Consider the following 25,365-nt stretch of genomic DNA (forward strand, 5'->3'; position numbering starts at 1 on the left):
AAAAAGACGCCATCACTACACCACTAGGTCTTGCGACTGCACGACTCCAGACAAAAGATAATTTTGAGGTTGTTATTTTTACAACCTCAAAATTAAATAGTTAAAACTGACAAAAAATGTTTTACAAATGGTAGTTAGCATGCAGTACCTTTTGTTTAATAATACAACAACCCAGTGTCTGTCTAGCCGGGATGAAAGCCATGTGACTTCCGTTTGTGAACACCCAGTTCAGTTTTCAGGCTAAACACTTAAAGTCAGAAAACCGCGAAGCAGTATGGAGTCTTCATGTATTCGTGTTTAATTCAGGGGCCACATTTAGAGATATATGTGTTCCTATGTTGAGAATGATTCCACTCTCCATTGCTCCTCTGACGTCTTCCTGGGCTCAGTTTCCACTCTGGCGCAGCGAGGACAGGAGGAGGGGCAGCAGGTTGAGAGCGGGTCGATGCTCCTGCGCCCCCAGCGCTACCAGAGCCCCCGCCAGGAGAGACGTTACTGTGGGCAGGACCGGGGGCTGAAGCGGCATCACCTGGAACAGAGACACAGGAAGCTCACATCCATAAACGAAAAGCCTCATCGATAAAAGTGTTCTTTCTCTATTTATAACTACAGATTATGTCTGGCATTTCTTAATTTTTTTTCTTGGCCCTTTACCTTATCAATATTGATTTTTTTTTAAGAATCTTCCCTTGATTTGTGACAACTCCTTGAAATTTGACAAATCAGTTCAGTCGTGAAATCTTTTTTCAGATTAGACGGTAAAGGCCCATCTTTCTCCCAAAGATCTGAACAGAGCTATGTATCAGGGTTTCCGTTAGCCGGTAATTACCGGTTTTTAGCTGGTAAAATGTATTAAAAACCGGTAAATTCAAAACCTGCCGGTCAAAATGTCTGGTAATAATTAGGGAGGCTCCGATAGATCGGCCGCCGGTCATTATCGGCCGATATTCACTCTTAATAGTTTGATCGGTGCTCTCTATAAAGGCCGATCAGGAGAGCTGGATCTGATCGATATGGACATAAACGCGAGTGAAGTATAACCGGACACGCGAGAGAGATCAGATCAGCTGCTAAGTCAGACCGAGACACAATCACCTGAAGCCCCGCCCTCTGTTTAGCGAGCTACAGGAGCTGCATGAGAAACTGACAGGCTGTCAGGAGAGAGAGGGAGGGAGAGGGGAAAAGAGAGGATCCGTTTCTCCCGTGTTATTATTCAAAGTTAATGTAAACTTTTGAATAATGTACGTTATCTACTACAAGTAGTTTGTTTGAATGTAATAATTATGTTGTTTGTGGAATAATTTATTGGAAAATGAATCTGAATTTTTCGATCTGTTACGATTATAAACTGAAGCAATATAAAAATGAGCCCATTAACTGTGTTTAAAACATCAGCATAGTCCGGTAATTACCTGCTAACGGAAACTCTGCGACACAACTCTTATTATTATTGAAATATGACCGGTAAGTTTCAAATTTGTCCAATAAAATAAATTCTGCCCGGACATTTGACCGGCGAGAAAAAATCCTAGCGGATACCCTGCTATGTATGTCTTTTACCTCTTGGAGTGAAAAAACTAAATGGGATCACATTTCATCAGTATTGTAACTTTTCCTGAGAGCTTTGGCATTTGTAGAACAGCCAATAGGAACGCTCTCTTTGGAATGATCTGTAATACGGGAAAGTCTACCATCATAGACAATACTGTGTCTCACTTCTGATACTTCCTCTAGTACACTGCCATGTGGTTCACTGTAAACACTTGTGAAGTGTGTGCATTTCAACCATGTAGTGTTGTCTCCCATTGCTGCTGTGCCCCACAGGAAGTGACTATCAGCTAGTACTGTGATATTTTAAAATGACATTTTTGCTCAATATTTCCTCAAAAATGTATTGCCTGAAAGAAAGCTTATAAAGATGTAGCTGGTGGTTCTAGATTGTTGGAACTTTCAGGTGAAATATTTATGGAAATAAAAAATGTGGCAGCCCCTGCTCTCAGAACATCCACTAGTTCGCTGCTCACCGTTTCAACTTTATGACAGTGAATGAGTCCATCCGGTCCAATGTAAAAAGTAGAGAATGCATCATATGACCTATAAAAGAAGACATTTGGATGCAATTAAAACCATTGTGACAAAATACTTTAGAATAAGTGTGCTCCTATTGATCGACCACCAATAGTACAACAAAATATTTAGACTTGAGGTGAAAAAATTGAGCTACAGAGTTCATTGCAGAATGTGTGAAAGAGGATTAAGGAGTGAGATATGTTGCCTGCAAATAAATGAACAGTGCATGATACTGTCTAATCTCTTGAAGAGGCACAAATAATCAGCAAATATGGCTTCCAACAACCGGTTATCAGTTCCGAAAATCCTGATCGGAGCACTTTTTACATCAAATAAAACACTTACCGAAGACTTATTGCATATTTAACCTGTTAAGCCCCGAGCCTGTTTTTCAGGTCTCAGGTTCGAAAATGACATTCCCAGAACAAATGACCATAACTTCACTTCTAAAAGGGTTAAATTAATAATCTTTTTTCTCAAAGCAAGGTTACACCTGTGTGTTGGATGTAGAAGTGTCAGAATCAATATAGATGTTTTAAAGTAAATTCAGATTGAAAACAGTAAAAAAATTTAAATTATTGTGTCCGTCCAAAAAATATGTTGTACTTATAGTGAAAACTAACCTTGAATGATGGGATAGTAGACTAAAAGCTTTAGGAATCCAAACTACAACATATAATAATTACCCTGTATCAAGATTGATGCAAAACAAGTGACATGTGACCTTTTTAGAGAGATTTAGCACAAAAAAAACACTTCTGGGGCCATTTGGGTGGAATTGACCTATCTCTGGCACCCCCTTGCTCGACTTTGCTGATTGACATCTCTTTCTAACCGTCATAGCCAATGGAATCGAGGGGAACTCCCACATACTCCTTATTTGGTAATGTGTGTGTGTGAGACTGCCACATAGCCTAGACCGGAAGCTGCGATAACTCTGGTGGCTACCATTAGCAGCTAACTTTTACTCTCCGAGTTTCACATAAAAATAGAATTATGGATTATAAATTAAAAAAATTATTACCCAGAAACATTATCAACCTATGGATTAACCGATTCAGCCACGTTTTTTCTCGTTTTAATGCCATTGAACACGTATTTTGATCAGATTGACAGCTACGGTGAGAAGATCTCCCTAGAAGCTCCGTAAAGGTACGTGTTGTGATGTCTGTGTTTGCTTCCCCTGTCGCGAGTTCGGATCACTCAGTGATGATACTATATACCTAAATAATCGGTGGAACCTCAGCTTTAATCGGATATCTTGTATGTGCAGCTACGATAAGTAATAAGGGTACTTTTATCTTGAGTTCTGTGCCAATGACCGTTAGCATTTTTCGCTAAGGGGTCATTTAGATGCTTCTTATGAGACTTGTGTTTTGTTTTGGTAAAAATGGTTTGTATCGTCAGTTAGCTGAGATTATTCCCGTTAATCTGGTATAACACATTAATAGGTTCTTAAATATTAAGATCCCCTGAGACTAGGGGTGCAACAACTAATCGACTTAATCGATTAAAATCGATGACCAAATTAGTTGCCAACTAATTCAGTCGTCGATTCGTTGGTGACGTCATCAAGTGTGTTTTACACACCGTTAAGCTCCAACGTTATCGGTCTTTTTATCGGTACTGGAGACATTTAAAAAATATATGTCATATGTAGTATTGCTACAAAAACATTATTTCGCAGTCTTAGTGTCGCCAACTCGTTTCTAAAATGCAAAAAGACAAACAAATGCGTCTATGGTGTATTTTCGATCTTTCCAATCCAGACGAGATCTCTCTCCCCCGTCTGTGTGCGAGGGGGCGGGGCAGTTTACACACACGCGGCTGCTACATGCAGCAACACACGGAGGAGATGGCGGAGAGAAGCGCTCTAAGGTGTGGTTAAATGTTAAGTGGAGAATGCTCGTTGCCAAAAGTGTAATAAGAGTTTAGCATGTAAGGGCGGTAACACGAGCAATTTGTCTAAACATTTAGCAAAAGTGCTCCACATTCAGACGGAGAAATGCACCGGTTTCGACTGTCTTTCTAGTAGCTCTGTAGCCCCATCCACGAGTAACGTTTCCACGTCAGGTGTTATGTATGCTAGCAGCAACTCACGGAGTTAACTCAATTATACAAACATGGGTTAATGATTAGAGGTGACTGAGTTATTTATTTTGTTAAAGTTTCAGCTATTCTGTTTACAATTATGTTATCACATTATACGATTTGTTATAAATATTATTTATTTAATTTAAATATTATTTATTTAATTTAAATAAAAAGCTATGTTAATTTTGTTCGCAATTTGTTTAGTTAATTTAATAATAAATGTATTTTTGAATCAAGTATTCATCTTTAATGTCTTCATTGTTAGTTTCCACATGCCGAAAACAACCTCAAGCTAAATCTAAAAGTTGATCGCTAAATAAGAGCACTTGAGAAATTGTGCAAGGCATAGGGATGTAACGATATACCGAATATCGCGGTAAATAAATGTCCCAATACCGTCGTGAGACTGACAAAATCTACCGCGATTTTAAAAAAAATTGACAAGTACCAACAGTATATTTATATCTCGCCCTGTCAATAAGCCTCACCTTCTTGGCAAAAACTGTATTGTTTTTGAAGTGGTGGAGAGACAATGCACAGTTTGACCCACTGCTGTCACCCATGGCCAAAGCATATCTCTCCGTCCCACTGAGGTGGCGTTAGACTTTTTCGCTGTCCGTCATTTTGACAGACAGGATCGTAAAATGTCCGTCATAATCCCTTATTACCCGTTGGGTCTGAACAGTTCACGAGAGAGCACGCTCGTGAACTGTCAACGGGAGGGGGGGGGGGGGCGGTGTTATGCCGTGTGTGCATGCACCTCGCGGGAGCGCACACAGCGTAAAGCAAAACCTCCCAGACATGTTGCCATTGTTGTTCTCTACCAGGCGCCTTGGGGGACTTCTTGGAGGAATTAGATCATCTCCTCTCACACATCCCTGAAACTGGCCCTCCCACTGTACTTCTCGGAGACTTCAACCTCCAGACAGGGAAGATAGACGAACTAACATCTCTGTTAACCGCCTTTGCTTTCTCACTGTCTCCTTCCCCACCAACTCATAAAGCTGGCAATGTCCTTGATCTCATATTCTCAAGGAACTGCGCCACTTCTAACCTCTCTGTAAACCCGCTCCACACATCCGATCAGTTCTTCATTTCATTCTCTCTACCCCTTTCCAAACATAACAAACTAATCTCTTCTCATCCTGCACCTGTCCGCCGTAACCTTCGTTCCCTCTCCCCCTCTACCTTTGCCTCATCGGTGCTCTCAGCCCTCCCTTCATCTGACTCGTTCCAACTCCTGCCTCCAAACTCTGCTGCAGAAACTCTCCTCTCTACTCTCTCATCCTCTCTGGACTCTCTCTGTCCTCTCACATCTCGGCAGGCTCGTCAGTCCCCTCCTGCTCCTTGGCTAAATGATGCACTGCGTGCTAATAGGACCGTCCTTAGGGCAGCAGAGCGGAAACGGTGGAAATCCAAACACCGTGACGACCTCCTAACCTATCAGGCTCTCCTCTCCTCTTTCTCTGCTTCGATCTCTCAGGCAAAAAGCACTTTCTTTCAAGATAAGATCCAATCTTCCTATTCCAATCCCAAAAAACTATTTTCCATCTTCTCCACCCTCTTGGACCCTCCCAAAGCCCCTCCCCCCTCCTCACTTCTGTCAAGCGACTTTGTTATCCACTTTGAAAAAAAGGTTGATGATATTCGCTCTTCTTTTTCTGACTCACCTTTACTCACCGCTGGGTCACCAGACCCTCCTTTCACCCACACACTAACCTCCTTTTCCCCTCTCTCTCCAAGTTAGGTTCTTACCCTCATTACCTCTGCCCGCCCTACCACCTGTCCTCTGGACCCTATCCCCTCAAACCTCGTTCAGACTATCGCTCCTGATATTCTACCGTTTCTCACCCATTTCATCAACACTTCTCTAACTTCTGGTCACTTTCCAAACAGTCTCAAGGAGGCAAGAGTAAACCATCTCCTAAAGAAACCCACTCTCAACTGGCCTGTAGTTATAAACTACAGGCCTGTCTCTCTCCTCCCGTTCCTGTCTAAATCACTTGAACGCGCTGTCTTTAAACAACTCTCCTGTTATCTCCATCAGAACAACCTTCTGGATCCGCACCAGTCTGGTTTCAAGGCAGGTCACTCCACAGAAACTGCTCTCATTGCTGTCACTGAGGAACTGCACACTGCCAAAGCAGCATCCCTCTCCTCTGTCATCATCTTGTTGGACCTGTCTGCTGCATTCGACACAGTGAACCATCAGATCCTCCTTCGCACTCTCCAAAAACTTGGAGTTTCAGGTTCTGCACTTTCCCTCCTCACCTCATACCTCAAAGACCGTACCTACAGGGTAACTTGGAGAGGGTCTGAGTCCGACCCTTGTCAATTAACTACAGGGGTCCCTCAGGGCTCTGTTCTTGGTCCCCTCCTCTTCTCCCTGTACACAAACTCATTTGGATCAGTCATTAGCCCGCATGGTTTTTCATACCACTGCTACGCTGACGACACCCAATTAATTCTGTCCTTTCCCCGCTCAGAGACCCAGGTCGTTGCACGCATCTCTGCTTGTCTAGCTGACATCTCTCAGTGGATGTCTGCTCATCACCTCAAGCTCAACCTTGACAAGACTGAGCTGCTTTTTCTTCCGGGAAAAGATTGTCCCACTCTTGACCTGACTATCAACGTCTGTGTTGTTTCCCCGACTCAGACTGCAAGGAATCTGGGTGTGATCCTAGATAACAACCTGTCCTTCACTGCAAACATCGCTGCTACAACCCGTTGCTGCAGATACACGCTTTACAACATCAGGAAGATACGTCCCCAGCTGACACAGAAAGCGACGCAGGTTCTGGTCCAGGCTCTCGTCATCTCACGCCTAGACTACTGCAACTCCCTCCTGGCTGGTCTACCTGCATGTGCCATCCGACCTCTGCAGCTCACCCAGAATGCAGCGGCTCGTCTGGTCTTCAACCTTCCTAAATTTTCCCACACCACTCCGCTCCCTTCCGGTAACTGCTAGAATCCACTTCAAGACACTGGTACTTGCATACCATGCTGCAAATGGATCTGGCCCTTCCTACATCCAGGACATGGTTAAACTGTACACCCCAGCGGGTGCACTACGCTCTGCATCAGCCAAACGACTCGCTGCACCCTCGCTGCGAGGGGGACCCAAGTTCCCATCAGCAAAAACACGTGGGTTTGCTATCCTGGCTCCAAGATGGTGGAATGAGCTCCCCATTGACATAAGGACAGCAGATAGCTTGCACATCTTCCGGCGCAGACTGAAAACTCATCTCTTTCGACTCCACTTCGAGCGATAGAATTATTAACAAAGCACTTGTATACTAATAAAGGACTGGCTTATCTATAGCCAGTTGAGTAGCACTTGAAATGTTTGGCTCTATGAAACCTGATGTACTTATATGATTCTGTTTTCTTCAAGGTTGTGTCTTCCTGGTCGAATGTACTTATTGTAAGTCGCTTTGGATAAAAGCGTCAGCTAAATGTAATGTAATGTAATGTGTTGATCTGTACGGCAATGTACGGTTTGGAAACTATATCATTTCCTTTTGGAGGGCATGCATAACACGGCATAACACCAGAGCCTCGCTGCGGGGAAACGTTGGCGCTGTTCCGAGTTTGTTCTAATCTGTCAAAATGACAGACTGCTTTCAGATTTTTCCGTCATTGTTAAATAAAATATTCGGTTAACGCGACCACTGCTGTCCCAGCAACATCAGTACCAAGCGAGAGAGTTTTTTCCAGAGCAGGGGATATTGTAAATGCCCAAACATCCCAGCTTATAAATACCTGGAAATGTGGACATTCTCATATTCCTAAAAACCTGTCTGATGATGCTGAGTGAGTGACTAATGAGTTTGAGTTGAGTTACTTGAAAAACTAAAGTGAAACTTGATTTATTTTATTGCAGGGTCTGATTATTAAATGTCCTTGTTTATTTGTGAGATGCAGTGGCACAAAGAAAAAGCCTACTTTGTTTGGTAGTACTATAGGTACAAAAACACTGGTTTTCTTGTTCCAGTCTGTTTCTGTCACTTTGTTTTTGACACTTTAAAATACTGCTATCCTACTAAAAATGCTGTACAAATCAGATTTATTATGTAATAAAGAAACATTAAGTACATTTGTTTTTTATTGAAATGAAAAAATTGAATATTTTTTTTCCCCTTTATTATTCAATATCGCGATAAATACCGTACCGTGGACTTGTTATCGCGATATTATCGTACCGTGAGTTTTTGGTATCGTTACATCCCTAGCAAGGCATAATAGTCCGAATAGTCGATTCATCGTTTCATTAATCGATAGATTAATCAATTATCAAATTAGTCGTTTGTTGCAGCCCTACCTGAGACAGTGTCGTGAAAAAAAAAGAAAAAATAACCCACCGAGGGGGGACCTTGGGGCTTAACAGGTTAATGAAGCGAAGGCTGTGTAAACAGTTAATTTAGATATATTACTGTAAGTGTATACCTGTACAGTTGAGATTTGTCTTTGCGGTAGAAGCGCAGCAGCTGGGAGTAGAAGGGCAGGCCGATGATTCTCCAGCGAGCCTTCACTGTGCCGTCATCAGAGTGCTTAGTGAGCTTCAGCACCTCCAGCCGGGCCTTGGAGTAGTAACACACACACAGGACGCGCCACAGGGAGAGGGTCAGCTGGTACACCAGGAGGCCTCTACAACACACAGCAACAGGGGCACATAGGAATGACCAACACAGTGGAGACATGTATACAGCCATGTGTAGTAACCAAATTGCAGGAGCAGCATCACCTGGTTTTGGTATTGATGAGTCCGTTGATGAATTCCAAATCGTTGGAGTACATGGTGTAATCGTGGACCTTCGAAAAGAAACTTGGAAGCTGCAAAACAATAAGAAGGTATGGTTTAAAACGAGTCACCGTGTCGGTACTTTAACAATTTCATCTAACATTATTCAGCTTTTAATTAACCGTCTTCATTCCTTCACCCAAACAATGCTAGTGAATTGTCAACGGGGGACCTCTGTCGCGCAACTTCAATGATGCCGTTTAAAAACATAAAAAATTAAGGGCGCTGCCGGCCGTCAACGGTCCTTGCCGATCCTTACAGATTCTACAGATGGCCAGTCCGCCCCTGGCATAGGCTATCGTCAACTGGGAGCCAAAACTGAGTGGGCGGCTTATCCAAACACACCTGTTATCGTAGTTCAGGTATGTTTGATACATGTGAATGATGAAGCAATGATTCCTCAGTGGAGAAAGCCGAGTCATGCTTCAGGCAGAGCCGTGAATGCTGGTGCGCTCATGAATGGCCATAAATGGCCATAAATTACGTGACACAACTACTTGTCAAAACCCATGTTCAAACTATTCAAACATCTATTTTTGGCACTAAGACCATGACACTGTGTCTTATCTATTTAAGGCTGCAGCCACACGAGGACGATAACCGTTGGATCTGCTACAGTTCTCTATCACAGTGCTTCTCAAAGTGTGGTCCGTGAGCACCCCCTAGTGGTTCGTGAGTATATTGGTAACATTTCACATTTGAAATAAATAAATACATTTAAGTTTTCCGCACTCTCGCGGGAATATCTCCGCAATGGAGTATGCTTAAGTTTCATGATATAGCCCAGCGCAACACCTTCGTCACACATGTTGCCACATGTTTGTACCATTTTCAGGCGATTTGTAATCTGTTCTAGAAAAACAATGTGATTTTGGATATTTGTGGAGTTAGGTGGTCCGCACGTGTTTTTTTTATTGGTTATGTGGTCCTTGGTATGAAAAAGTTTGAGATAGACGGTTCGGCCACACGAGGCCGACATGGAAACGCATACAACGATAACGATAACGGGTCCCTAGGTGGGTAGATCTGCGAACGAAACGCTCTGGGGGGGCAAACGGCTCCGTGTTTATGCCTATACGATCATTTCCTGATAACGATGACACAATAGCCCCAGTGTTTCGAGCCAGGTCCCGGTATCTCGCAGGACAGTGCACCCAGCAGGAGCTTCCAGCTAGATTTGATCGATATGGACATAAACGCGAGTGAAGTCTAATCGGCCAGGAGAGGAGACGCGCAGCTCTGCATGATAACCTGCAGCTCCGCCCGCTGTGATGGAGCGATGAGCGGAACAAAATACACACTTCAAGTTAGATCATCACCCTTAGCTATTTTAATTACCTCTCAAAGTACCTAAACTAGTTATAAATATGTTTATTTTTACTGTCGGGTCACTCATTACTGGATCAGCCAGCTGCATGAGACCACGGATAATGACCGGCGAAACCCCACCTCTACTGCTAAATCCAGCGCGGAGAATAAACAGAAGGGCAACCATGGCAATCATGCGCGAGAAGTCTTCTTCGCTGATTTTGGTGTATTTTGTGGCCGAAGTACAGCGCCACTTACAGGCCCGGCATATGTACTACAGCGTCTCCAGCAGTGGCGGCCGGCCCATAGGGGCGCTAGGGGCGACGCCCCCCTCTTCCCACATGTTTGATTGTCATTAAAAATTTAAAATATTTTTTTTTTTTAAAATGTTTAATGAACAAGGTAAATATTATATAGTTGGCATCAGTAAAATGTATAATCTACAATAAAATCTCGTTTAAAATTGTTTTACGATGTCTAAAGTTACTGATAAGTCACATGTTTCCTGCCTGGCCGCAGCGTGTATCATTACCCTCTCTCGTCTGGCCGGTAGAAAGGAGCCCTCAGCCAGAGCAGCAGCAGCCAACAAGCTGACTGTTGCTATCTGTAAACTATGCCGCCGAAACATAATTTCAGCCAATCAGCGTCGTCAGATCTGATGCTCAAAGGGCGCCCTGTCAGCGCCCTGACCTGTGTGTCTGTGAGTTGTTTAGACTCGTATCCAAGGTGACGCTACAGTAGTTGTCGAGGATGGCTGCGTCTGCAGGAGACTCCGGTGCTCGTGGATCGCCGGAGCTGTAGATTAACATTTATATGCTTATTGTAGTTGTAAGGGCAATGCCTGTAGCACCATGGAGCATATGTGTGGGCTGGACCTGTGTTTTACAGGAAAAGATTGAGCAGAGGGTCGAGTTATCGATTCTTGTTCAGTTTTCATCTTCCTCACCCTCTCAGACTTTGAGTTGCGCGCGCTGCTAAAGAGACGCGCTACCATGGAAACCAAACAATGGTGTAGCTGTATTAAAGTCCGAGTGGAAACAGTCGTGAGTAAATCTGATTTGGGAGAGGGCAATGAAATCGGGAGTCTCCCGCGAAAATCGGGAACACACATAATATCTTCTGAAAACAAATATGAGAGACACACACACACACACACACACACACACACACACACACACACACACACACACACACACACACACACACACACACACACACACACACACACACACACACACACACACACACACACACACACACACACACACACACACACACACACACACACACACACACACACACACACACACACACACACACACTTTTAAATGGGAATTAAATCATTTGAGTGTTCCCAAAGCACCAGTGTTCTGCTGTTTGTGTGGGCCTACTGTACTGTTGCACAGTTTTGGAAGATTCATAGCTAACCACACTGAAGATTATAGATTATCTCATATTTTTAAGCCTCAATTTGTCCTCCCCCCCCCTCGAACATCACCAGAAGTGATCATTTAAGGGGTCATTTCTCAAAAATGTCTTCCGGGGGAGAATCCCCCTGGACCGCCCTAGTATGGTTTGGTCCCTATTTCCATAGTCCCACCAAAAATATTTACCACCAGCCGCCACTGGTCTCCAGCGGTCTCGTGCTGAAGTACAGCGCCACTTACAGGCCTGGCATATGTACTACAGCGTCTCCAGCGCTTTCGAGCGGTCTCGTGTGAACGGACACTTTTCTGGTGCCTGTTGCGTGTGGACGGAAGACTTTTTTGATAACGATTTCGGGCAGTTTGCGTTATCGTCCTTGTGTGGCTCCAGCCTAAGGGAACTCAGGTCAGACACAGTTACTATGTTTAACTGTCATAGTTCGTGGTTTTTATAAGGATTATCTTGTTAGTTTGGATTTAAAAGGCTTGAAGTTAATACATTAATAGTATAGTGATAACGGAAAAAAACATTTAATGGGAATATAAATGTAAGTTTAATATTAGGTCTAGAACAGACTTAGACACGTTTTTTTTAAAGTGTCCAGTCACTTTATAGCAAAAGCTTTGTGGATTGTACCTGCTTTTGATACATGTGGAATAAAAGTCAATTTTCTTTTTTACTACAACTACATTGGATGCCTGTATGCCATGACAAAAGTCTAACATTTGGTTCCATCTCTGATCTCGAAGCTGATTGGATGCCTGGTTTGTTTATGTGATTTAACGGTAGTGCATACAAACTCCCATCTGCACTGCACAAGGTAGTCCGGTTTTAGTTTTATGGTTTGAATTCACCTACTGGTTTTTCAAATCTCTAATCTTTTAAATCTTAAAAAAGGATTCCCTTATAGAAGCACATTTACTATTATTTTGTTAGTGGGATTGTTAAAATCTTGAGATTAGCAATGAAGTGAATTTTTTGCAGAAACAAGTCCTATAAGTCTGCTTTTATTGCACCAGCGTCTTGCTTTGTGCTGCACAATTTGACTCAGTGGTGGTTTGTGGAGGTGGGTAGGAGAATGTGGTTGGTCACAAGCAACTAGCATTAATATAAGTGTTCTTAAGACCTCTAAACCAAAACATCCTTTAACATGAATTTAACTAAATCTAACTTTACCAAAAGTCTGTACTGAATTGGGAAAGAGGGCGGTAGTTACGCTGCTCCTGTTGAGCTGGTTTCTTTAAACGACTCAATGACTGTGAATGAGGCTGTGGCACATTGGGTTAGTGCATTTGTGTTCGGATCAGGGGAGCACAGGTTCAAACCCCACTGCAGTCAGCATGTCGTTGTGTCCCTGGGCAAGACACTTCACCCCAAATTGCTGCTGTGGAGATTGCCCACAGTATTGAGTATGTAAGTCGCTTTGGATAAAAGCGTCTAACAACTAACATGTAATGTGAAGCAGGCCGCTGGGTCTGTGAATGCTTTGGCTGATCTTGTTCTATGATTGTGTTGTAGGGGTGTAACGGTATACATATTCGTACCGAAATTATTCTGTATGGACCCTTCGGTTCGGTACAGGTGTGTACCGAACGAATATAACGTTAAACGTAAAAAATTGAGAACGTGAACAACTTTTTTGGAAGTAATCTCAGGTGCTGCGTCACAGCATTCAGAGTAATTTGCTCACATTGGGTTCAACGCGTCATAGAGCGACCAAGTCATTTAATTGGACGAGAGGCATACTATGAGAGCTGGTCAGAGGGATGCGTTCAAATTTAGTCAGTAATTTGAGGAACTGTCGAAATGGCGAACGCAGATAAAGTTGAGCTCGAAAATCCTCCAGCATCATTGAAGTCTCCGGTTTGGGAACATTTTGGTTTCGCAGTTACGTACAAGGATGACGGACAAAGACAGGTGGACCGAACCAAAGCTGTTTGTCGGCATTGTTCAACTAACATTGGTTACGCGGCTGGCAATACATCAAACTTGCACTCTCATTTGAAAAGGCATCACCCGAATGTGAATATCACCGGTACCAAAAGAAAAAAGACTGAAGTGTAAACCCAACCCCCGCTAGCATTTAAGCCTCCACCACTCGCAGAGAGTTCAGACCGAGCCAAAGCTATTACAAACGCCAAATATCCTTATGTTGCCATGTTAGCAAAGCGCTACCTGGCTGTATCTGCTACCTCTGTCCCTAGCAAGGGTGTTCTCCACAGCAGGAGACATTGTTAGTGCCAGCAGATCTGCCCTTTCAGCAAGCAATATGGACAAGTTCATTGTTCTTTAAACAACATGAAAATACAATGACAAGCAAGTCCTAATGTCAAGCTGGCTGCTTAGGTACAGTACAGTTCAAATACAGATTATTTCAGTTCATCGAAATGCTGCACCTTAATGTTTATTTTATTATATTTTGTATTTATTTGAGTGAATATTCACAGTTTAATAATAATTAAAAACCCCCCAAAAATATTTTGTGTTTTGCGATCATTTTTTCTGCTGTACCGAAAACGTACCGAACCGTTACACCCCACTGTGTCAGTGACTTTGCTGCTACCTATCTTGGGCCAGGACTCTCTGAAAGAAGAGATTTTTAAATCTCAATGAGAACCTATCCTGGTAAAATAAAATCCAAAAAGTGCTCTGCACAACTTTAATTAACTTATCCAGACTCATTTTCTATTTTGTGTCTCTTTGTTTCTTCTCTCCTTCACCCTCCTGCCTGTGACCCTGAAAATGATCTCAATGCATCATCTTGAAGGACATTGAATTCCTGAAATGCATTTAGAGGAGAGATGGCATGCTTGGGGAGCTATGAGCACAGATGTATTCTTTGCAGAAGTTTTTTCGGCATCTGAGATCAACAAGAGGCCACACAGTGAACAGGTGGTGCAGCTGAGCTGCGGGTCTTCTTAAAGTGAGGTCGCTTTAAAATGACGACTGTTTTTTTCTCGCTTGTCAGTTGACTAAGAGATCAACTGACAAGCAACCTCCTTCTCAGGTCAGCTGATCAACTGCTCCTGAATGTGCCCGAAACGGAGTCAAAGCTCAGAGCCCCTCAGGCCCTTAAACCGTGGAGCGATCTGGCCCAGCACATCAGACAAGCCTATACACTTTTCCTTAATAGCAGTTATTATCTTATTTTTACCTTTCATTTGAATTTTTTTTATTTTTGTGGTAGTTTGTAAGCTGAGCTTTGTGATTTTTATATTTTATTTATTTCATTTCTCTGTACAGCACTTTGGTCTGAAGGTTTTAAAGTGCTTTACAAATAAAGTTGTATTGCATTGTGTTGTGAGGAAAGGACTGGAGGATCAATAAACAGTCTTACCTCTATCCTCAGTCTTTCATACATCAGGGCCAGCTGCCTCTCTCCTTCACTGTCTCTCTCAGTGTGCTCCCCCTCTGCTCTCTCTGATTGGCTGTACAGAGAGCTGTGAGGCTGCAAAGAGAGCACCACAAGCTTGTTTTCAAGTCCAATATCCTCCATAGTTTTCAGGCCGCAGCCAGGCGCCGGCTCCGTGCCCGGGCAGTGGAAACAGTAAAACTGAGAGCCATACATAAAGGGAGCAGGACACCGCTCGGCTTCAAACAGGCTCCTGAAACAACCGTGTTCTCTCTCTATAGCAGCGCCGTTTCTCTTGAAGCTGTCAACGCTGATGTCGTCCTCCCGGCTGCCGTCCACCGTGGTCAACGGGAAGGAGAACTCAGAGGGGGGGTGAAGCCCAGGAGCGAGGAGGTTTAGTTTATTGTGGGCAAACAGCGGGACCTCCAGCAGGGTGTGGAGGCTGTGGGACTCCCCCTGCCGCACCAGCACACACACGCTGAGGGCCCCCTCCCACTCCTCCTCTCCGTCAGCCCCTGAAAGAGGCTGGCTGGCATGGTGGAACGGGTGCGACAATACGGGCTGCTTAATGTTCTGATATCTCAGGCTGTTGGGGGGCGCCAGGGCCCATGATGCACTGCTCAGGGGGCGTGTCTGACGGATCCAGTGCCAGTCGACTGCCTGGAGGAGAAGGACAGGGAGAGATCATATTTTACATTCAATTCTATAAGAAAAACACCTCAAATCTCCCACGATTGTGAGAAATGTTATTATCAAAACATTAAGGAATATAATTGTTAATATAATTATAGACAGACAAAGAAGGCAGGACAAATATCAGCTTCATTTCTGTTTGTCCGGCACACAGGACATCTTTTAAAAATCTCCATCAACATCTCTTTCTGAATAACATGCAATATATACTTCGACTTTTACTACTGTTACCTGGCTGCTATCAAACTACTTGATACACGCGACACTTATTATTATTTTTTTATAGTATTACTGGTCTTTTTTGTTGTCCACCTGGATGTATATTTGTGTACATTTCTATTTGTGTAATTTCTATCTTTAATATTTGTATATATCTGGCTCTTCACTTTTGCTGTAACCATGTAAATGTCCCCTCTGTGGGACGAATAAAGGTGATCTGATTTGTTTATATCATTTTGTTTCTGGATGAACTGACTTGCAGACTCCATGGTTCAGGGAAAATTGTAGTTATGGGTTATCAGGCGTCATTCAGTAAAAATCACTGTCAATTTCTAATACCATGATAATGGATATCTTTCATTGGGTGATAGATTTCCGTTATCACATTGTTGGATATAACCCTAACCCGTCTCTCACTGGCCGATTATCGGGGCCGATATTCCGCATTTGACCGATTATCGGTATCAGCCTTTTTTTAAATCAAATGGCCGATAAAACTTTGGCTCTGATGCGGCCGATTCTCTGGCTGCAGTCACCACTCTCTGTACACGAGCAATGTCACGCCCACAGCGCTACCTGATAGGCTATTACTGAAGTGTCAACCAACACTGAAGATTTTCCGGGCGGGAGCCAGCCAGAGAGGCGGGACCTTCTCAGATTACAGGCAGGTGCGAAGAACGCAGACACAGACAGAGGCAAGCAGCAACGTTGAGCGGCAGAGCCATACATGTGTTTCGAAGGTAAGTCAGTTGAAAGCCGAAGTTCAATAAACATCCCAATCCCCTATGCTGAAGTTGCAAAAACACAATCTTATGATCCAATTCTATCAGTTTCCCAGTTACACAGGAAGTCAGTCAGAGTTGGGGGTACGTGCGGCGTCTCGCAGCGGAGTCTGTGGTGCGGAGGGGGGGGGGGGCTGTGAGTGGAGCCTCGCAGTTTTTCAGGTTGATATGCGAAGCTCATTAGCTAGCCAACATGTATCTAGCAAATGTTTAGCAAAATATTAGAAGTGAGGCTACTAGACTAAGGTGACCAGATTTTCTAAATTAAAATCGGGGACAATTTGAGTTTTGCGGTCAAAATATCACTAACATATACAATTTTCTTCACTGTTAATGAAAAAAGGGGGACAATTCTGGTTCAATTTAAATTTGAACATTTTAACTGTTGGATACAAACAGAAGGACGATAGCTCATATATGAGACTTCCAAGGTATTTTATTTTGAAACTCTACATCAGATTGTCCAGATTCTCTCGGAGTGACTAGATGGGGTGTCCTGCTATCACCCTGGAGTGAAATAAGTCTTTGATAATTTGACAGTTTTTTATTTATTCTTGTATTAAAAGTTAAACATAAGGACGATAGCCCATATATGAGATTTCAAAAGTATTTTATTTTGAAACTCTACATCAGATTGTCCTGATTTTCTCTGATTGACTAGATGGGGTCACCTGCTATCACCCTGAAGTGAAATAAGTATTGGATTGACTTCGAATGACTCTTTGATTATGGACAGTTTCCATTAAATAATAATCAAAATATAGATGGACAATAGATCTAATTTGAGATTTTAGGTAGCATACATTTTAAATTGTGCTTCAGAAAGTAATGTTATTTTAGGAGTGTTGTGAGATGGTGTCAACATCAATTGAAATTAGTCACTCAGTGGAAATGTCCGATATGTCTTCATAACTGTATCCTTACATTTTACATTCACTCAGTTATGATGTGGGAGTTATATGTAGTTTGTTTTACATTATTATTGATCACATTATATAGTACATATTTCTTAATTTAAGCTCCAGTATATATGAATATGTTTGGTGTGTTTTTTAGTTATATTTGTTATTGACCGAGTAAACGCTTTTATTTTGAAGGCAGTTTTTACAGGCCTCTACCGTAATGCATAGGATATTCGCGCACCGCAATTCAACGTGCGGGCTGGCTTGACCACAGTCTGTTTACCCAGTGTTTCCTGACATGAAACGTTTTATTTCACCTTGCTATGTGTTTAACGTATATTAAAAAAACAGGGGACATTTCCGGGGACAGTTTCAACCGGGGACAGGCCAATACAAACGGGGACTGTCCCCGGAATACGGGGACGTCTGGTCACCCTATACTAGACTAACGTTAGGACTCTACTGTAATAGCCTCACTTTTAATAGTTTGCAAAACATTAGCTAGCACTAGTGTTTTGCAGTTGCTAGCAGCTTATTGGGATTTTATGCTAGATAGACAGGCATTGTGTTGATATAATAAATTAAGCATTATTGTTAGTTAAGCATGTCAGCCTGCAGCCCTAACTCTCGGTCTCTCTCTAACTCATTGCAGATGGCTGCACTAAAGAAAAGGGCACAGAGAGGAAACCAGTTGTAAGATGTTTAAAAGTTCATTAAACATAATATATGCTTACATGCATTTCAAAGAAGTTGTGTTGAGTTGTGTTGGAGTTTGTGTTATTCTACTTTTTGACACCAAGATTTTCTGATTTTAATGCAAATGTATATCGGTTAGGGATGCTCCGATCGCCAATTTCGGGGCCGATCGCCGGAATCAGTATCGGCCGATACCGATCGCCGATCCGATCAAGTGGGCGGGGCCTAAATGGAAGATTTAAACATCACTTTAAATCTTCCATTTAAAGTGATGTTTAAAACTCAGTTAATGGGGATCATTCACTGGAGCTTCCACAACAACAACCAACATAATTATTACATTCAAATGAAGTACATTATTCAAGTTTACACGGGAGAAATGAGCGCTCTCTTTTCCTCTCTCCCCTGACAGCCTGTCAGTATCTCATGCAGCTCACTGATCCAGTAATGAGTGACCCGACAGTGAAGAATAAATATATTTATAATAACTAGTTTAGCTTGTTCCAGAGGTAGATACAATAGCTAAGTATCTAACTCTTGTGTGTTTCGCTCCGCTCACCGGTCCGTCTCAGCGGGTGGAGCTGCAGGATTTCTGCTTCACACACACGTTGCATTCCGCTATTTTACTGTCTTTTTCGGACACCTTGAAATACTGCCAGACCGGTGAAGCCATTTTGGCGAGCTTGTTTTGCCGCGCACAGAGAAAAGTGTCATGTATTTTACGTCATGCGATCGGCTCTCGCGATCGGCATGTTTAGAGAGCACCGATCGATCGGTAGAGAGTGAGTATCGGCCGATCTCGATCGGTGACCGATCGATCGGAGCATCCCTAATATCGGTTCCAAATATCGGTTATCGGTCTCCTTGATTACTAATAATCGGTATCGGCCTTGAAAAAGCAATATCGGTCGATCCCTAATTTTAACGTTCAGTTTTCTCTGTCTGCATCATTAATGAGGTGAAAATATGAATGTACTTATTATTGGTATAAAAACAACACATTTTTAACAACGGTCATTGACTTCATGTTGATTTTTAAAATGTATTTGTGTCAGTGCATCCTGCTGCTGTCTTAATGCCCTTGAGTCCCATCCGGATTTATTTTCGTTTCCTGAAATGTATTTCTGACTGTTCCTGACATTTTGGATCAGAGGATCATTTTAACTGATTAATGCACATGTTGCTGGTTAAACTAACTATTCCAACTGTATTGTAGAAAGCACTCTGCGACTTTCATTAAAAAGGCATATTTCAGGACAATACAGGCTGTATTTTTGCACAACTACCCTGTTTTTAAAAAAAAAAACTGAATAACGATGAAAGTAACTACATTATTAGTCAAATGGCTTCTACATCATAACTCACATATGAAATGGAAGAGAGGATCATAAAGAGATTACCTGACAGAGACTCCAGCTATGTTTCTCGACGGCTTGCCTCCTGCCGTGGCTGCGGACACAACCCACCCAGAAGGCAACCCCCCCTCTGCTCACAGCCATTCACCACAGGAGCAGGGGCGACCCCAGTCACCAGCTGACCATCACACAGAGCAGCAGAGACATCAGGAATACACAAACAGAGGCAAACTAATCACTCGGGACAACTCCCGCTCAATACAGCCACAAACCTGAGGAAGAGAAGAGAACATATAGTAACAGCCAGTCCTTCACAGAGACACTGGTTAGCAGTGTTGAAATCATGTTCTTCTGACCTTCAAATGCTACCAAATAGTAAAAAATCTCTTGCGGATATCAATACTAACGATCAGAATCATGGCTGCATGACTAATAATCATTCATTGATCAAGCTGAAATGCAAAATAGAGTGGTGCAGTGACGAGTTAGCATCACAAGGGCTCCCTCGACACAAAGCACATGTGTCCATTATGAGACATAGCAGAAAATAAGATCTATGGCAAATACATTTAAATGATACTTCAGCAGGATAATCTCCACATATTAACACCACTTTTATGATTGGAGGCATGATGACGTCTTTATGACAAATAGACATTCACCAGTGTGGTATTTACTCAAACATTTCATCTTAGAGGAAAACGTGAAAATCTGTTAAGCTTGTTTTCAAAAATCTTTGAGACAGGGGAATGGAAGTGGAAAAACTTATTTCTGGGTTTTAGGACTCATTCCTGCACCACTCCAAAATGTAAGAAAGGCAACAGGCCACTAGTGACGCATTTCCACTGCAGGGCCTCGTACGGTTTAGTTAGGCCTTGGTAGGCCAGGCTCACTTTATGCTGCGTTACCATTACAGTTTAGGAACTGGGGTAGTAACTATAGTAACGCAGTGTAGGCGGAGCCGTGACATCATCTTCAATGCGAACCACAAAACCAACATCAGCCGTTAGCTCTTAGCACTCATAGCTCACAGCTCCTCATATCTGTTCAGAAACTAGACAAAAGTTAAACAAGTACAAACCACAGACTGCCTGTGTCATGGCGAATACAGTCGCTGCTTTATTTATGTCTGTATAGGCCGTTGTTGTGAGTGTGGACGGTCGGAGCATATACTGCGGTAGCTTAGACGATCTCCATTCAGAAAACAAGCATGTTAACCTGTTAAGCCCTGAGCCTGTTTTCTAGGTCTCAGGATCGAAAATGACATTCCCAGAACAAATGACCATATCTTCACTTCTAAAAGGGGAAAATTAATAATCTTTCTTCTCAAAAGCAATGATAAACCTGTGAGTTGGATGTAGAAGAGTCAGAATCAATATAGATTTTTTTTATTTTAAAGTAAATTCAGATTGAATATAGTAAAAAAAAAGTAAATTATAGTGTCCGTCTAAAAAAAACATTACTTATAGTGAAAACCACCCTTGAATGATGGGATAGTAGACTAAAAGCTTTAGGAATCCAAACTATAACATATAATAAGTACCCTGTATCAAGATTGATGCAAAACAAGTGAAATTTGACCTTTTTTTATAGAGATTTAGCACAAAAAAAACACTTCTGGGGTCATTTGGGTGGATTTGACCTATTTCTGGCCCCCCTTGGTCGATTTTGGCGATTGACATCTCTTTTTAACCGCTAGAGCCAATGGAATCGAGAGAAAGTTCCACATACACACACACGTTACCAAATAAGGAGTGAGAGTGACACGTAGCGAAAACCGGAAGCTGCACTAAACTCTGGTGGCTACCATTAGCAGCTAATATTTATTCACCGATTTTTGCATAAAAATTGAATTATGTCAATAATTGTTTCAAAGTGACAGACACATTGGATTAGCCTACGGGTTAACCTTCAGCCGCGTTTTTTCTCATTTTAATGCCATTGAACACGACTTTTGATCAGAATAACAGCGAAGGTGAGCATATCTCCGTGTTTTGCTACCTAAAGCTACGTTGTGTGTTGTCTGTATTTGCTTCCCCTGTCGCGAGTTCTAATCGCTCAGTGATGATACTTATATATTTCTATAATCTGTGGAATCTCAGGATGTTAGCTAAGCTTGTTTGTGGCCAATAAGTATATCGATCAATTTATATCTAGAGTTTTGTGCTAAGTGCGTTAGCATGTTTTCGCTCAGGGCTCATTTAGACCCTTCTGGTGAGACTTGTGTTTTGTTTCGGTAAAAAAGGTTCGTATCATCAGTTAGCTGAGTTTCTTCCCGTTAGGAGCATATGACACATTCATAGATTTTTAAATATTAAGAAGCCCTGAGACACAGTCGTGAACACATTTAAATAAAGGCCCGCCGGGGGGGCCGTCTGTCTGCAGACTTGTCAAAGCATTAATTCATGGTTTTCACTAACCAGTATGTTGTTACTTCGGCATCATTTTGAAACGTGTATTACAATTAAATCACGGTCAAATATGTTCATCTTGTTGTAGTTGTAGCCCCCTTGCCAGCGATTCTCTCACTAGTTTAGCATATTCAGCCCGACTCAGCCCGGTTGATGGCCCGGAAAGAACCTGGATTTTGGAGAGCCAGAAAAACTGTGAAAAAGTACCCGTTAGCCGGAACTACCCCTAGTGGAAACGTAACAAAAAACGGGCCGGGTTTGGCACGGCACGCTTAAAACGTGCTACGCGCTGCAGTGGAAATGCAGCATAACAATACCCTCAAAAGCGGAGGGTTTTTCACTACATGCAACATATTATACAGTTTTTTGATCCATTGATGGGTTTTTTGATATTATAGAACTATGTGCAGCTTTAAAGAGAGAAGGTCATGGTATCCGTATGGAAAATAAAAAGTCTAGAAAATTCTGGCCGATGGATTTCTCCCTGACCTGGTTCTTTTACTGAGCTTTCACAGACTATGCCAGGAGCACATGACCTGCAGCAGACCACACGTTTATAATCAGTGTCTCCATGGTGAGTGAGACCAATTAACAGACAGGATGCCATTATAAAAAGGAACATTTTACAGACTGTGTACTTCAACTTGGAATGAAAGAAAGTGAAAAGGAGTAGAACTCTTCTCAGTGAATACTCCTCTGGGTTGTAACACCTTGTTTAGCAAAGTTGTTTGAAGACACAGCTTAATAACTTTTGAAGGGCATGCTGCGGTTAATGTCATTTGACAGAATAAACAATACATCATCTAAAATAACCCAGACAGTGAGTAATAATTTAAATAAGGAATTAACCTTACTAAATTAAGTACATTTACTAAAGTACTGTACTTTACTTGAATACTTCAATTATTTGATACTTTGTACTTCTAAGTTCTAACCCATTACAATTCAGAGGTAAATCATGTGCTTCTACTCCACAACACTTATGGCGTGTTTTCCACTGCAGCGGGGTAGCCCCGTTTAAGCGTCCCTAAGCGTCCTCGCTCTGGCCTCGGGCTGCCTCGCTGGCCGGCCCAGGCCGTGGCGCATTTCCATTACAGTTTAGGACCTGGGGTAGCAACGCAGTGTAGGTGGGGCGATCAGCTTTGTTTTTGTTCACATTTCTCGTTGTTCCGTCGAGCTCCCGCTGGATTTTATCATCCCCAATGAGATGAAGGAACGTCGTCACCTCCTCGGTCGACCACGGTGTGCTTTTCTTAGAAGTAGCCATTTTTGTAGCTCCTCCGTTTACAAAATGCTGTTTATAAAAATGCTGCAAGCTTGCTTCTAGATATATATGCGACGCTAGGGATGAACTCGCACGCAATCTTGTGACGATTCTCTCTGACCAATCAGCAGTCGAGAGTGTTGACGTCACTAGTTCAGCCCTGGCCCTGGTCTGAGGGAACCACGATTTTATGAGGCCGGAAAAAGAGGGAAAAAGTACCCGCTGGCCGGTACTAGGCTATATGGAAACGCCACCAAAAACCGGCCTGGCCGCTTGAGGACGGTTAAGGACGCTTAAACGGGGCTACCCACTGCAGTGGAAACGCGCCATTACTTACCTTTAGTTACTTCACAGATGTGGATGAATGATGTGAAATTTAATCAAGTGTTAAATCAGACTTTAGTTCCACCTGGAGTAAATCCACCAGCTACCCTGCAGTATACAAAGTCATTCAAACTAGCTGCACCTTTACCAGCTTTGAGAACACTTTCATGATCAATCATTATAAAACATATCATATATATTATTCTGAAATGGACCAATCTGCACAGTGACTACTTTTACAGTGGGTACTTTAAATATATTTTGATGATAACACTTTTGTACGTTTACCTGATTAACATTTTTGAATGCAGGACTTGTACTTGTAACATTGTATTCCTACACTCTGGTACTTCTACTTCCACTCAGGTAAAACATATGAGTACTTCTTCCACCTCTGCTAAATATAAACTAGACAATAAGCTAGTGCTGGTCATTTCTAGATCTACACGAATGATGACGGTGTGAATGAAGACTATTTGGTGACAGAACAACATAACACCTTATCATTATTGTAGACTTAGTAATACATTGAACTACAAGGAACATATTGTTTTACATAAACCCAGTCATTTTTATTTTGCAAATCAACATTAACGTTACATTTGAAACCGCTACATTTGTAAGTGTCTACTAACCCCTTTAGTCACATATGAATTATCCCAAAATGTCTTGGACTCGAGATATGTTCCCGTTAACCGTTGACACTACCTTGAAAGCTTATAATGCTGGCTGCCTGACTTGACAGCCAATGGTAGCTGCTAGCTTGCTAGGCTAACTATTTACTAGCTAGTAGAAACCTAGCCACCGGCTCGTCAACCGAACCTGAAGCTTTACCACACTGACCCCCGCTGCAGTCAGTGCAGCTGCGGTGCTCCTCCAGGTTTGGACAGTATTCATGGATATACAGAAAGCAAAAGGTAGCCAACTTACGCAAATGTCATTCCTGTGAGTGTCCTTGCCTGTGGTCCTTGCCCGGCCAAACACGCCTCACGCACCCTGTCGTAATGCTGCGTTCACTGACGTAGGAAATACCAGGACTGCCTTTTACTGCCTTCTTAATTTTCTTCTTTCGTTATTACTTTTTGTTGCAAAACAAGTGCAGTTACAAACTAACACTAGACTAGACAAACAGCAAAGGAGTATCAGGGGTGCATTAAAATGTAAACGACAGATTTAAGAAAATAAATAAAGATTCAGCAGTTTAGACAAGTGTGCCTGCCAGACTGCCATACCACTGTTGAACGCCTTAGCTCTGTCAAGTGCCTTATAACATCTCGTTTATAGTTCACATGTATTTATTATTACAATACACAGTATTTTCTTCCTGTGTACAGTATTTAATTTGATTTATTTTGCTTATATTATTATATATTTGATGTATATAGTTTACTGCCTACTTGCACATAGGTCAATATTTGTTTTGTTTTCGGTGTTTCTTGATTTATTTTTATTGTTTAATGTCTTGCAACGTTTTTCATGAATGCTCAACCAAATTGAGGATCAAGATTTTTATTTTGTCGTAAAAATATATACATTTTACTAAATGACCTCTACAATGGCCACTCAACTAATTTGGACGGCAGGCATACACAAAACTGAGGAATGAAAAATGCTTGGGTCTGGCCACATCACATCAACCGGCAGAAGAAGCATGCACCTGCCTGATGGT

At 42.3% G+C, this 25,365-nt stretch overlaps 1 protein-coding gene across 1 annotated transcript; it reads right to left on the reverse strand.

Annotated features, from left to right (window-relative positions):
- Positions 1 to 275: 275 nt before the first annotated feature.
- Positions 276 to 24,708, reverse strand: cunh6orf136 (chromosome unknown C6orf136 homolog). Its single transcript, XM_034205124.1, has 7 exons — positions 24,627 to 24,708; positions 19,743 to 19,969; positions 15,036 to 15,710; positions 8,909 to 8,997; positions 8,611 to 8,811; positions 2,025 to 2,094; positions 276 to 529 (listed from the first exon to the last, which is right to left on the reverse strand). The coding sequence occupies exons 2-7, from the start codon at positions 19,839 to 19,841 to the stop codon at positions 386 to 388; spliced, it is 1,278 nt and encodes a 425-aa protein (XP_034061015.1). The 5' UTR covers positions 19,842 to 19,969; positions 24,627 to 24,708; the 3' UTR covers positions 276 to 385.
- Between the last annotated feature and the right edge of the window lie 657 nt (positions 24,709 to 25,365).

The sequence above is a fragment of the Gymnodraco acuticeps genome, unplaced genomic scaffold (assembly GCF_902827175.1).
Source record: "Gymnodraco acuticeps unplaced genomic scaffold, fGymAcu1.1, whole genome shotgun sequence".
NCBI classification, from domain to species: Eukaryota; Metazoa; Chordata; class Actinopteri; order Perciformes; family Bathydraconidae; genus Gymnodraco; species Gymnodraco acuticeps.

What these genes read in the sequence shown, in the direction of transcription:
- cunh6orf136 (XM_034205124.1), bottom strand. Translation starts at nt 19,841, where the DNA reads ATGGCTGTGAGCAGAGGGGGGGTTGCCTTCTGGGTGGGTTGTGTCCGC. An exon ending in ATAGCTGGAGTCTCTGTCAG is followed by an intron (nt 15,711 to 19,742) that starts GTAATCTCTTTA and finishes CTTCTCCTCCAG; the next exon opens with GCAGTCGACTGGCACTGGAT. An exon ending in GACAAATCTCAACTGTACAG is followed by an intron (nt 2,095 to 8,610) that starts GTATACACTTAC and finishes CTTCTTTTATAG; the next exon opens with GTCATATGATGCATTCTCTA.